This window comes from Oryza sativa, chromosome 1, assembly GCF_034140825.1.
Source record: "Oryza sativa Japonica Group chromosome 1, ASM3414082v1".
In the NCBI taxonomy this organism is placed as follows: domain Eukaryota; kingdom Viridiplantae; phylum Streptophyta; class Magnoliopsida; order Poales; family Poaceae; genus Oryza; species Oryza sativa.
In genome coordinates this window covers 12191578-12206319 of record NC_089035.1, presented here as the reverse complement: position 1 = coordinate 12206319, position 14742 = coordinate 12191578, and the positions used below count along the sequence as shown (strand labels likewise).

Below are 14742 nucleotides of genomic sequence, written 5' to 3'. Positions count from 1 at the left end.
CATGCCCTAGGCGGTGGTGGTGCTTCGGCTGGCTAAGGCAGTGGCGGCGGCCAGTGCTTCGAATGGTGAAGGAGAAGGCGAAGGCGATGGCATCGAGCGCACTAGGAGGTCTCTCATCCCCTCTTGTCTCCTCTGCTCCACCCCCTCCAGCCCCGCATCAAGGGATTCGCCGCCTCCGGCCCTACGTCGTACCTCAGCTCCTTCTTTGGTGACGATGGCGGACCCGCGACTACTGGAACCAACGACGGTGGACCTGGGACGAGCAGATCCAACAATGGTAGGCCCTAGCTATGGTGGATCAGGTGGAGTCAAGGCGTGGTGGCGTCGGAGTTGCGGCGGGCTTTGGGTAGTGTCAAGGAGCTCAGGACAATAGATCTAATAGCGACGAGAACGTGAGTGGCGGATTCGCCACTTCAGGGCTCCAACGACGGTGGTGGTGGGGGCGTAGGTTCCGCTGCCATCGGTGAAGGGGTGGCAAGGAGTGGCGGCGGTGGCTTCTGGTGCGGCGGTAATGGGAACTTCTAGGTTTATGGATTTTTTTTATATTTTTATTTTTGCCAATTTTTTTTCATAGGGGAGACATAAGGCGCCGCATGTGAAAATTCATTTTCGCATGTGGTTTGGTTGCCTGCCTGGAAAATTTCTAATTTTCCCAAACACGGTGGGCAAAGTGCCTGCCTGCAAAAATGTGTTTTGGCCGTATTAAAAAAAGCATGTATAGTAGTGAGATTTTATAATCAGAATATGCTGGTATGGTTGAAAATTTCCGTATCGTTTTCATCCATAGTAATTAACCCACGGTGTCTGCGGTACACAGCGAAACTCACATTATTAGGGTTAAAATGGTTGATAACAATCATGAAGTAGTCTTGATTGGATGCTTGTCTAAAACAAATGATTAGCATATGTACATATAACATTAATTTTTGTTTGATATTATGTGACATTTGCATTAATAATTGTATGAATTCTTTTAAATTTTAACTAAACCACAAGTTGCGACGGTTTCATTTTTATAGACGCATGGGCGGTTTGTTATGTTCTTGAGACTGCAATTTCTAATTTTGTATGTATTGGAGACTTGTTGGAATATATGTGTTTGTGATTATGGATGTGCATATTTGAAGTGTACAAAAATGGATGCATGTAATTGTTCATTCTGGGGTGTTTCTGGAAATGTGTACCTGTCTATTCATATTTATAAGAGGACATGACTAGCAATTGCATGAGGCCCAAGAAAACGATTTTTTTTAGAAAGCCACGTTAATGACGGGTGCTAACAAAAACCCGTTAAGACTTCACCTGTATCGAGTGGATTTTTTTTTAAGAAAATGCAATAAGATTGCCTTATATATTGATAGAGTAGGAGATCATCAAATATTTACATCAAGTGGGAGTTAATGTCATCCATGGCCAAAGATGGAAAAGAGTTAATCGCACAACATGTAAAGCTCTACTAGGTTTTTTTGTCCCTACCATTATCCACATATGCGCTTCCTCCTTAATTCTTGCCAATGATGGATGCCAGAGTGTTAGCAAGACTCCCAAATACTTGAGTTTCTCTCCTTACACAACTCCCAGGAGACTAGGATAACCATCGACTTGAGAGTGCTTTCTTGGGCATGTTTTGCACTGAGGTGGTTTTCACCAGCAAGCTAGCTAGTCTAGCCTATCAACTAATCCCGACGGGACGAATCCAATGACTTGAAGTCGGCGGCTAGATGAAGAGTTTCCGTTGCATGCTCTTGACGTGGAATTTGTCTATGGCTTATGATTCGATGTCCTCCCCTCCTAGAGTCTTTGCATATATATCCGTAGCACAGACACAAATATACAAACTTTCAACTATAAAATTGTTGTAGATGTGAATGTGCTATACAATTTTAATATAGAACATGTCACCATCCAAGGTTGCTTGAAAAACTGAAAAGGTATATTTTCAAAAATAAATATGAGAAGTTCTAATGAATATTCCAAACAATCTCAAATGAAAAGAACTTTCAACCAGAAAGTTGTAGATCTTTATAGAGTTATAAATTCCATATGAAGTTTGTCATCATTGACTTTATTTGAAAGAGGCAAGGCCTTATATATATATATATATATATATATATATATATATATATATATATATATATATATATATATATATATATATATATATATATATATATTAGTGGTGCTCCCAAGGAAAATTGATCTGACAGTATTCTTTCCTTAAGAGATTGCCCGCAAAAATCACCATATTTTCAAAACAGCCTAAAAACCATGTTTAGCATGGACCTATTTCTATAGGTGGATTTTTAGGGACTCACCCGTAAAAACAGGTTTTCACTGGTGAAAATCACCATTTTCACAGGTTTGTATTTTTTTTACCGCATGTGAAAATAAAAGCGTAACGCCTGAAAAATTGATTTTTTAGAAGTTTATATCTCCAAACTTGACATTCTGAAGTAGTCAATGTATGACTCTATATGTGTACAAAATACTTCTTCCATTATATATATTGCTAGCAAAATCTCCAGACCTATACTTCTTCTTCCTCGCCGATGAGATCCCTCCCCCAAGCTAGCACGCACGCAAACTAGGCCTTTCTACCACATCTCTCCAACAGTTACAGCCCCATGGATCCATAGCCAGTTAGCCACGACCCATATATTGTGTCTTCCTAAAGGAGTTCTCATCCGACCTGTGGTATCGCAGAAACCTCATCTCCACCTTCCATCGCCATAGCCAGAGTCGCCGGAGGAGTTGGAGAAGAAGAAGAAGAAGAAGAAGAAGAAGAAGAAGAAGAAGAAGAAGAAGGTAAACCCCTTCTAAACGCAAATCCTATATGTAGTTATCTTTATTGAGTTAGCACTTAGCACATCCCTATAACGTTTTACAAATCTCTAAGTCGAAATATTGTAAACAATTATTACACAGGTGCGAACTGTTGGATCGATATATATAATTTAATCTTTATTTAATCAATTAGTTGTTGCAGTGTGATGTATATAATACATATATGGGCAATATAATACATCTGAGTCTCACACGTATAGTTAGAATTTATAGTTAGATGAGATCGTTCTTGCATTGATTTGCATGGTGTGCGTGGCATGCTTGGAGCCATTTGGATGGGCAGCTGCTGGAACGAGTCTAGCGCATTTGTATTATTATACATTTTATTATTATTTTGCAAGCTGCTTGCAGATCCATGCATTTGCACGCAGAACGCTAACTGTGAGTTAGTGGCGTGAGAATAGGTCGTGCATGAGTGTAGTTGTATGGCGCGAGTGCAGGCAGGCACGGAGATATCGTTGATTGTTGATTGTGTATAAATACCGAACAGATCGAGATGGGAGAAAATGGGTGCCCGCCCGGGCAAGAATGCGATAGGCAGAGATTGTTTGGTTGATGCCCTAAACAAGGCGCCTGAGAAAAATGCTAAGCCAAGGAAAACTTATGGTGTGGTACTTGTCTACTCTCTCCGTATTTTAAATGTATGACACCGTTGACTTTTTGACCAACATTTAATCATTCGTTTTATTTAAAAATTTTGTACAAATATAAAAATATTTATGTCATGTTTAAAGAACATTTAACGATGAATCAAATCATAATAAAATAAATGATAATTACATAAATCTTTTAAATAAGACGAATGGTCAAACGTTGAATAAAAAATCAACGGTGTCATACATTAAAATATGGAGGTACTATGTTGTTTGGGTAGTGACTTTGACCTTAGAAATTAAATCACCTGAAAGCAAACAAAGAAAGAATAAAGTATTCTGAACACAAACAGAGCTTCAGTACTCCAGGCAATTTGTTTCCAGGACAACAACCAAGCCCTTGTTTAGTTCCAAAATTTTTCTTTAAACTTTCAATTTTTCTATCACATCAAAACTTTCCTACAAACACAAACTTCCAGCTTTTTCTTCACATCATTCCAATTTCAACCAAACTTCCAATTTTAGCGTCAACTAAACACACCCCAAATAGGCTTGTAGTCCTGTCTCCTTTTTTCTCCTTAATATAGTAATCATTCATTTTTAGTATATTATATAATGTCATTCACTTTTAGATATAATTTTAATTATTTATCTTATTATTTTTTAAAAGAATATATCAAAGGGCCGGATTGTCAAGTTTTCAGGTGGCTGAAGACTAGGATTACAAGAAAATATCACAATTTCAGTTAAATTTTTGCAAGGCTAGGATTACATTGAGATTTGATTTGTGTGCAACAATAACATTATCCTTTCTTTCCTTCCCTTTCTCTCTCCCTCTTATTGGGACAAGACACCAGATCGAGTCGATCAAGCAAGACTCCTCGTGCACTACCCTCGGGCTCACCAGCTAGCTGGAAGCCGTAAACGGCGCGGGCAGGCCACCGTCAAACCAGCCTCCTCCTCTCTTCCTCCCTATGCCAGCAGTGGCTCCATTTCCCCGCATCACCATCTTCCTCGTCTTTGATGGCTCGCGCTGCTGGATTCATCGCGGCCGACCGCTACCTCTTAACCCCACGGCCCCTATGTCCCCACGCCGGTACTGCCCACCACCAACCTCCATCCTCGCAGCTCCAAAAATGCCCCCACAGTCTTACCGCCTACCTGTCACGGCCACGCACCACCAATTTGGCTGCTACCCAAGACCATCCCACTAGGGAAATTTCCCCCCTCTTCCCCCTCCAACCTCGGCCCCTACCCAAAACCCTAAGCTTTAACTTCACCACCACCGCCACACCATTGCTGCCACCACCACCGCGAAGTTGCCATCTTTGGTGAGTTCATTCCCTCCTCTCTCCCTCCCTAAGTCCAGTACTAGGATGGAGGTAACTGAAAGTCCTAGCAATTTCCGTCACCTAAAAGTAACAATTCCCTATGTCAAAATATAAGTTATATTTAAAATACCTTTAACTAAAGATGTCACGATAGTTACTAACTTTTTCAATAAGACGAATGGCCATCATATATATTTAGAAATAAAGGGAGTAGTTTTTTCTGTGCGCATGTATGTTTTGGAGACCGTTTAAGAGAGAGCTAGTGACTGTAATGCCCAGTGGATCGATCAGTGGCAAAATGTTCTTACTCAAGCTGGTTCTTACAATTTTATCCCTCTCAGCCTCTCTAGATAACCTCTAATGATATGCTGTGATACTGTTGTTCATATTGATGTAAGCTATTATATGGATTGATTCTAAATTTCCAATTTCTAATGATCGAGTAGTTGTTGTCAGTTTGTCACCTGAGGGGTGATCTGATCAGAGGAGATCGACGACGACGACGACGACGACGACGGCGAGGCAGGAGGACACGGTGCGCGTGAACATCGAGACGATGCTGGAGCATCTGACCACGCCGGCGGCGAGGCTGGGCGACGGCTACTCCATCTACCGTGTCCCGGCGAACGTCGACAGGAAGCACTACGAGCCGAGGCTGGTCTCCGTCGGCCCGTACCACCGGAGCAAGCACCACCTCAGCGCCATGGAGGACCGGAAGCGCCTCTACCTCCTCCGGTTCCTCGACGACGGTGGCGAGAGCGGCCACCGCCGCGGACTTCTGCTCCAGGACTGCATCGACAGGGTGCGCGAGCTCGAGCCGCGGGCGCGCGCGTGCTACTTCGAGAGCCCGGCCACCGGTGACGACGGGGAAGACGACGACGGCGACATGTTCGTCGAAATGCTCCTCCTCGACGGCTGCTTCGTGGTCCAGTTCTTCATCCAGTGGTTCTCCGGCGTCGCCGACCCCATCTTCAACGTCGGCTGGAACCTCCCGCTGCTGCACACCGACCTGCTCATGCTCGAGAACCAGATCCCCTACTTCATCCTCCTCGCGCTCTACGACGCCTACACGCATGACGGCGACGGCGACCTCGACCGGCCGGCGCGGCGGCCCAAGCCGTCGCTGACGAGCATCATCACCGCCTACTTCAGCCAGAAGGAAGGTCGGCAGCCGGCGGCGACGGAGACGGCGCAGCTGCAGGAGGAGGACGACATCGACCACCTCCTCCACCTCTACCACTCCACCTTCGTCAAGCCACCCGATCACCTGCCGGCGCGGCGGCACCGCCACGGCGGCGGCGGCAGCAGACCGCCGAGGACGATCCGCTGCGCCAAGGAGCTGGCCATGCACGGGGTGAGGTTCGTGCCCAAGGTCGGGACGAGCAACATCCTCGACGTCGCGTTCCACGACGGCGTGTTCGAGATCCCGCGCGTCGCCGTCGACGACTCCACCTGCACCCGCTTCATGAACCTCGCCGCCTTTGAGCAGTGCCGCGGCGGCGACGCCGAGACACCGGCGGCGGGGAAGCACCTGACCAGCTACGTGGTGCTGATGGACTACCTGATCAACACGGCGGAGGACGTGGTGATCCTGGAGCGCGCCGACGTGATGGAGAACAATCTGGCGAACGAGGAGGCGGCGGCGGCGTTCTTCAACCAGCTCCGCGTCTGCTCCTACATCGACTACGACGACCACTACCTGGCGCCGGTGTACCGCGACGTCGACGCCTTCTGCCGCCGCAAGTGGCCCAAGTACAAGGCCAAATTCCGCCGGGACTACCTCAACAGCCCGTGGGCGATCGTCGGCTTCTGCTTCGCCACCACCTTCGCCGTCGTCACCTTCTTCAACACCATCGTCAACATACTCAAGACGTTCTTCCATGTCTTGCATTGATCATCCAATGATCGATATGTGCAGTGCCTTGCTCACTGCAGAGAATTATTATCTTTGTTTTAAATCTATCTATCGATCTGTTCTTCTACCGCCATAAGTAAAAAAACATAAGACATGTATTGAAGACGTTAATCATAGACATGTCTACATATTGCTTATTGGAGACATCTTTGCTGTAAATCTATCGATCGATCTGTCTACAGCTACAACTAACTCTCTCTTCATTTCTGCTTTCATAATTAATTCTTAATGTTTTAAACAATACTAAGATCAAACAATTAGAATTTTGACTATAACTTCTAAAATATTTAGTGTAGACACTAAAACTTTGACATATAAATTAATATTAAAAATATTTTTATAAAATCAAATGTTTACTTATTTTTTGAGAAAATTCCTTTTGTGTCACTGAAATTTTCCCTATTTTCTTATGTGCCACTCGAAATTGACTATTTCCCTATATGCCATTGCTTTATATTTGCACATCCTCGCAAATGACACTTTGACTTCTACTCAACAAAGAAAAACTTCTCAAATGCGTTGTTCCTAAAAAGAAAAGGTATTTGTATGTTTCCCTGAAAACATACTATTGCAACACATTACTTATTGTATTTTGTAAACTTATTTTAATATAAATTGATGATCAAAGTTTTAAAGTTTTGATGCCATCTAGCTTACTACTGATGCTTGATACATGTGTCATTGATTTGATCATCCCACTCTAAGCAACCTTATGCACCGCAGTAAATATGAGGGCAAAATTTGATTGGTAGGTCAGAGGCAATGACTGAGTTGGCAGTGGCCATGATGGAACTAGATGTTCCACTGCCTCGGAAAAATTTAATCCCGGCCATGGTGAAGGCCTCAAGCCCTCAACTCCCTGCCTCTAATCACTCTACCTGACCAAGGATGTGGCCATGGATTCCTCTTGAGGGTGCTCCATCAGCTGTGTCCTATTACCATTAGGGCATTTCAACAAACATCTGGTGGGGCAGGTTTGTGTCCTACTTAAGATCAGTCATCGCCCTTGGCAAGAAGATGACAATTGGTTCAATAGATGTCGGAACAACCTTGAATTCACCCTCCGTGGTTAGGAACACGATCATAGCCTAGTCGGCACCATACTTGATGCTAAGGCCCAACAACAGTCTCCTTGGGATGGTCAGGGACATCGATGTTGGTGGTGCAGGTAGTGTCCGCACCAACGTCCAACTCCTTGAGGACTAGAGAAGTGGATGCACACGACCGCACGTAACCATTGCAGCCATGGAAAGGCTAGGTCAGGGCTAGAGCAATTCGTTGAACAGCCGGATTGTCGACATAGGTTGTGCTTAATGTGTCATCAACAGCCACCAGCTCCATAAAGGTCGTGTCAGTGGCGGCGCACGTAACCACCACACCCACAAGGGGATCGGCTCAATGTTGGGGGCTAGAGCATTTCATCGAATACATGGTGGGCGTCACCTTTGGTCTGCTTTTTCTCAACCGAAATTTGCAAGTCTTTAGCATTCTTTTGGATTTGGGTATCCATGATGCTACCACCGTCTTGAGAGAGCGATTCATCACTCCTCTTATCTACCTCTACCTGCGTCCACTCGAACTCCTCGATCCGCCTCAAAAGGTTGTTGAACTTGTCCTCACTTGCCATGGCATAGTACTTGGTTAAGACCCTACACTTGATTGTTAAGGCCCTCTTCTCCCAAATCAGTAATCGCAAGTTTCAATACAACTCACAAGTATTTTGGGGACGAGAAGAGAAGTAAGGGGATACAAAGTTATGGAAGTTTCTAGAAGCTAGGAAAGGAGGCTAAAGGTAGGAGGGAGATAGGGAGGAAGAAAATCGACAAGGGTGCCCACTGGCTGCCACCTCCGCCAAGAGCCTCATCTCGCCAATTTGATCAATTGATGATCTCCCTAGATAATGCTTGTTCTTTTGTATTACCATTTTTCCAGCCAGATGGGCCACAGTAGGCTAGTAGCTTTGGTTGAAGGCCTAGCAACATGAGTTACTAACACAAAGATACACAATGGAAATCATAGTAGAAACCATAGTTATTTATCCAGCATTATCTGATATAAGCTTAGCATACCTGCATGCATCCATGGATATCAAGGCATTGTGTTGATAGTCAAATTTGGCACTATGGTCAAGTTATAGCAAGTTTGAACTAAACTTAGAAAATACCAAAACTTTCTCGTGAAGGCCGACCTGACCGTCGTTATGTGGCCAGTTAGGCCATTGTTGTGTGGCGGGTTAGACCAGACAATGAACTACGGTCAGACCGTAGGTGTCCGGGCGGTCAAACCTTTAGTCCAGAGTCCGAGTCCAATTTTGACATTTCTCGTGTTTCCTTATTTTATACTGGGATTTTCTGAGTCCTAGTTAATTTCTAAGCCTAGTAGGATGTGGAAAAGACCCTCCAAAGCAAGTCCGTCCCTCCTATAAATATAGTGGACAAAGACCGATTGAAACAACAACAAATCAATTGTAAAAATCAATTTATTACCACCTATCCTCTATATTTCACATCTCCTTCCTTCTTGCTACCTATCCCTAAAGTATATTCTCCTCCAATCCCTCAATTGCTTGTCACTAGTACAGAAACAGTGTTTGGTGCCGGTGGAAAACTAGTCATAGGTACGTGCCGGTTTTGTTTTTGGCACCTATTCCTGAGATTATAGGTGTTGGTTTTAGAACTGATACCTATAGTGATTATAGGTGTCGGTTCATCACTAACAGCCGGCACCTATGAGTCATATGGGAAAAAAAAGGCTCGACGGCTCGATCAATGCATCGGCTTGATCGAGCCATCAACATACCATCATCCACATCAACATCCCCAAAGCATCAACACAGAGAAGATATCCCAAGCCATCAACATCCCCAAAGCATCCTGAGCACCACATCCAAGAACATATTATTCATCAACATCCACATACCATCATCCATTCATTGAACAACATAGAGACATCAAACATGCACCAAATCAGCATCCAAGAACTGAAAAACACACAGATCTGGAAAGAAGAGAACGAAACCAATGAGGAGGACGCACGGATCTGAGCGACCGGCGAGCCGTCGTTGGGAGGTCTTCTGCCGCACCGTTGTGGAGGCCGCCCGCACGCGCCCCGCCACTAGTGAGGCCACTAGCCACCCACCGAGCCCCACCAGAGGGCTGCCCACCACTAATCGGGCCCCGCGGAGGGGAGGCCGCACCTCGCCACCATGGAGGCTTCCTACGGTTGAAGGGAGGCTGCCAACGCTCGTCGCCGTGGAGACCACCCACCGTCTGCGAGCCTCCTCCACCGCTGCTGCCACCGGCAGTAGCACCACCACCGCTGATCTGGAGGGGGGATGCAAAGGAGGAGGAGGAGGGGGCCGGGGATGTGTGAGAGAGAGAGCGAGAGAGGTCAGAGAGAGTGAGAGGGAGAGCGAAGGGGGTAGCGGGGTGAGAGCAAAGGGATAAGAACGATCTGACTCGAGTTAAAAAAAAACCTCCATCCAACGGGTGGCTTGGCTTGGCTAGGTTATATTCGTACCTTCTTTTTCCAAAACCAGCACCTATAATATATTATAGGTTCCGTTTCTAATAAACCAACACCTATATTATATTATAGGTGCCGGTTCTTTTTAAAAAACCAGTATTTCTTTAGAGTCGGCACCTATAGTTGTTCAAAGGTGACGGTTCTCTTTTTTTTTATACGCGGAGGTTGAAAAAGGTTAATAGGTGTTGGTTTTAAATAAACCGGCACCTACAAGCCGGTCCCTCGTATCTACAGCGTTAAAGGATGTCCTAGCTGGCCTGCCAAGTCTAGGACACACCAGCGCATGTTCATCCTGATGGGGTCCCTCCGAGATGTTTGTTTGGTAGCATCAACCACTTTCTGCAGTGGAGCGTTTTCGGGTGACACTGTGGTTGCACATAACATGTTCAAGGTGTTGTGGGAACGATTTGGTGCCAACACAATTTTTTGGTGACTCTAGTGGGGATGATTTTTTTTGCTATAGCTAAAACACTAGTTCTCCACAATGGGCTCTCACACCGATCTTGATCAAGACAATATCATGACCACAAATTATGGAGAGTTGCTGAAAGCTTGTCAGCAGGAACTTGAAGCTCACTTTGAAGAATTGTGGCGAAAGATGGCTTCATACTAAAGGAAAATGAGGCAAGGCATCATCAAGCAAGAAAATATCATAGTGCCCGTCGAGGACAAATCAAAAGGTTAACAGCCGACTCTAGCAATGTCCCTGTTCTTGCATCTAATATTGCTCAAATAGTAGATGGGGTTGTTATAGCTAGTTTAAAGAATCAGTTTACTTCTTTTTTAGTACCTTTGAGAAAACCCTTGACGCTCACATGAGTGAATTAGAGAATCGGCTAAGTAGCCGGTTCTTAGGTGGTGTGTCTACTTCATACCATAGCGAACATATGTATGATATTCCATCGGATTTTCATATACCAAATTTTTATGTACAACACGGTTAGCCAATAAAAAGAATACCTACAATTCCCTCGAGACAATAGGTCCCAGATTTACTCCCGCGGCACACTATTCTAATCCAACCGGTGTGTTACTGCCAGTCAGGCCGGTAGCATTAGCTGGTCCGACTGGTTAATACCACTGGTCCAACTGGAAGTAGTAGTCGATCAGACTAGACAATGAACTGCGGTTAGAACTTTAGTCTAGAGTCCGAGTCCAATATAGGTATTTCTCGTGTTTTCTTATTTTAGACCGGGATTTCTCGAGTCCTAATTAATTTCTAAGCCTAATAGGATGTGGGAAAGACCTTGGAGAGCAAGTCCACCCCTCCAATAAATATAGGGGGACGAAGACCAATTAAAACAACTAATCAATCATCAAAATCAATTTATTACCCCTATGCTCTATATTCCACATATCTCCCTCCTTCTTGCGATCTATCCCCAAGTCTATTATCCTCCAATCCCTCAATTGCTTATCATTTCTCGTGTCTACGATATTAGAGGACGTCCTAACTGACCTGCCGATGTAGGACATACCGGCACAAGTTAATTTTGATAGGGTCCCTCCCGAGTGTTTAGTTGGCGGCATGTACCACTCTCTGTGACGGTGCGCCTTTGGGTGTCACTGTGGGATGCACATACATGCTTAAGGTGTGGCGGTGTGATTGGTGCCGACAAATCGCAATAGGGTCGCTAAGCCTAAGATAGCCTAATGCGTTGCTCAGCGCCCTCGCCAATCGCGTTAGAGGCAAAGGCATCGCTACATAGACAAAGTGCTTTGGGCAGGAAAAATGCAACGCTGGCTGGAGTTGAGCCGCCAAGTCCAGTCGCGCAGCCCGTGCGGCCCTAATGTTTGAGACGCAATTCTCCACCCAATCTGATTACAACGGTAAACAATATAGAATTAGGTGTTTTTGGAAAAGGAGAAGAGACGAGGTAAACTTTAAAAGCTTGAGGTAGAAGGGAGATTGGGGGAGTGGAAGAAGATCACCAAGTTGCCAAACCTGGCCACCGGGACGCCACCACAGCACCACTGTTCGCTGCCTTGGCCGATTGATCGATCCTTCGATGGATGCAGGTGCTTGCTGTTGTTGCTGATAGATATGCTGCAATTTGTGCTTGCTTGGGCCTGGGTTGGAACGTGTGGCTAACTCAGCCCATCTGCAGCCCAACCGTGCTCCTGACTGCAACTTCGTCACGTCATCGCCTCTTCTTTTCTACTCTGAATCTGAATCCCTTCTTTGTGTAGGCCACCCTAGGCATCCAGCTCTACTTTTGAAGTTTTTATAACTAAAGTTGTCACGAAATCTGAATATTACACTATGGATTCCTGTGTCTCCATGATGCGATTATAAAAATGCTACGATTATTATACTCTATGCGTTCATGTTCCTTGCTTATATCGCTAAAATGGCTGATATGCTGCTCTGCTATTGGCTGTTTTCAGTGGATTATTCTATCACTTGATGGTCTTGTTTCTTTTTGCAGCACAAATGTCAACTGCAGCTTCAGGAGACTCAGAGGCCACCTATAATCATCCCATGGAAGAAGATCTTAAATGGAGGCCAAATTCAAAGGATCCCGGCTGATAAGATAGCTACCGGACTGTTATTGGCAATCAAGAGTTCGTGGCAGGTGATACTCAAGGAGTCAACCTCCTATAAAAATGCTACGGATGTGCTCTATTCCAAACTGATAATTCGGATGTCATCTCAAAATATATATGTCATTAAATTAAAATTGTATATACTGTACTGCGAATCCAAAAAAACACATCTAAAGGTTCGTCACACATACAGGGAAGTGATTATTTTCCTGGACACAGTGCTAGAACTCTCTTATCAAACACACTAGGCGGTCGAATCATGCATATACAGAGAACTGGAGGGTGAAATTGTCTTAGAAATCATTTCACCTTGAGAGATCTGCTGTGCATGCGTCAACAGTACAAGCAATCAACACCAGAATCTATTTCTGACATAATTAAGATGATACAATACTCCACACTGAATTAATGGAAAGATCACAGGATCACCAACAACCAAAACTAGAATTAAGCAGATGTATAGGCACAAACCGAATCTATGACGACGAACTGGTATGCATGGTATCTGAACGATCGAGTTGAGACTTGAGACGAGATCAATAATTATTACGAGGCGTATGTAGAGCTTTTGCTAGAGGAGACGGCGTGCCTTCTGTTTGACAGCGGCGAACTGGACCACCAGCGGCGCATCCAGCAATGTCTTGTACACCAGCAAAAACAGCAGCAACGAAAGTAGCAAGCCGATCGCTATCAGAGGCCAAGGGCTGTTGCTGTTGCTCCTATCTTGATCTGTGTTTTTCTCCTGCGAGCTCAAGATTTGCGGGAATCGTGTGAAAAAAAAAAAAATTTATACAATGATGCAGAAAGAAACGAGAAAAGAGAAGGGAATAAGATGAGAAATTCAGAGGCCTGGAAGAGTAAAACCTGACCTTATTCTTTTGTTTCCGGGGATTTGTTATGGGCAGAATCTGCGAGTGCTGCAAACCACTTGTGATCAGACCGGTAGTATAGTATAGTTCTGTTTCTTTTTTTTTCTTCAGATAATAATGGAAGTAAAATTCCTGGCCTTTTGTAGCATAGCTAAGCAGCTACTGAACCGAACGACGGAAGAAGAAGAGAGATCTTATATCTTACCCGGCCGAGGTTAGGGATCCCTTCCATGATATTCTGCTAATTGGAGGGGAACGATGCAATCAAGTAATCAACCGGCCGGCCTGCAGGGGGATACACTGCAGTCTGCAGGCACAGACGCCTCCCCTCTCTGCGCCCTCTTACCTGCGTCTCTATTTATGCTGCCCTGCTTGCTTAGCTACTGACCGCACGCCACTAACGCCGTTGGATTTAGGATACGTACGTGCTTCCTCCCTCCCTCGGTCCACAAATATGAAAACTTTACATACTTTTGAAGAGATTATTAAGAATTAATAATAAAGAAAAGGGTATGATGCCCCTTATTAAACTATTAAACGAGATTTGATGAAGAGGGCGAGTGCTTAAAAGTTGAATGTCGTAATCTTGACAGATCGGTTATGTAACTGTTTACGAATTTTGGATGGAGATTTACAAACAGAATTCAATAATTGTGTAATCCTTATCTTGGGTTGGTAGTCTTTAGTTTTAGTTTGCTTTTTCTTCATGGTTGGTGTCTTCTTTTTTTTGTGTGAACCTTTTTATTTTCACGTGTTACGTTGTAATAATTGGTTGTAACTCGTTGAGTAAAAGCTAGGATATCCTATTCCATTATCAAAAAATTAAATGAGATTTGATAAGAGGCGAGAGGATTGTTGGGGTAAGAAGTGAAAGAAAATTAAACGGCATTCAGCATCTAACCTCAACGCCGTGGAGGCTGGCGTTAAGGACATGGTTTTTTTTTAATAATTTTTGGGCGTGGTTCAATCTCGAAAATACTTCTTCCGTCCCAACTATAATAAGTTTTAGCCCCCTGGTCCTACTACTAAGAAGATAGGTAGAAAGACTTATTTGTCTTTTCGGGGTAGGTGAGGTATTGGTCTAGATAATAATAAAGACACGAGATGGTTGGAGTGGT

At 44.5% G+C, this 14742-nt stretch overlaps 1 protein-coding gene and 1 long non-coding RNA gene across 3 annotated transcripts; one reads left to right on the top strand and one right to left on the bottom strand.

Annotated features, from left to right (window-relative positions):
- Positions 1–2541: 2541 nt before the first annotated feature.
- Positions 2542–6827, top strand: LOC4327275 (UPF0481 protein At3g47200). 2 transcript variants are annotated; one of them, XM_066305213.1, is made up of 2 exons: positions 2542–2805; positions 5225–6827. In XM_066305213.1, exon 2 carries the CDS (start codon positions 5325–5327, stop codon positions 6660–6662), a length of 1338 nt encoding a protein of 445 aa, XP_066161310.1. In that variant the 5' UTR covers positions 2542–2805; positions 5225–5324; the 3' UTR covers positions 6663–6827. The 2 variants fall into 2 exon arrangements, with proteins under 2 accessions (XP_066161310.1, XP_015647328.1); XM_015791842.3 differs by having other exon boundaries at positions 5215–6827.
- Positions 6828–13095: 6268 nt separating this feature from the next.
- On the bottom strand, positions 13096–13998 carry LOC107281404 (uncharacterized). The gene is made up of 3 exons (XR_001546740.3): positions 13830–13998; positions 13625–13672; positions 13096–13497 (listed from the first exon to the last, which is right to left on the bottom strand). It is a non-coding gene; the product is annotated as an uncharacterized lncRNA (long non-coding RNA).
- Positions 13999–14742: the final 744 nt, after the last annotated feature.

Excerpts from the sequence above, each read along its gene's own strand:
- LOC4327275 (XM_066305213.1), top strand. The coding sequence starts at position 5,325 with ATGCTGGAGCATCTGACCACGCCGGCGGCGAGGCTGGGCGACGGCTAC.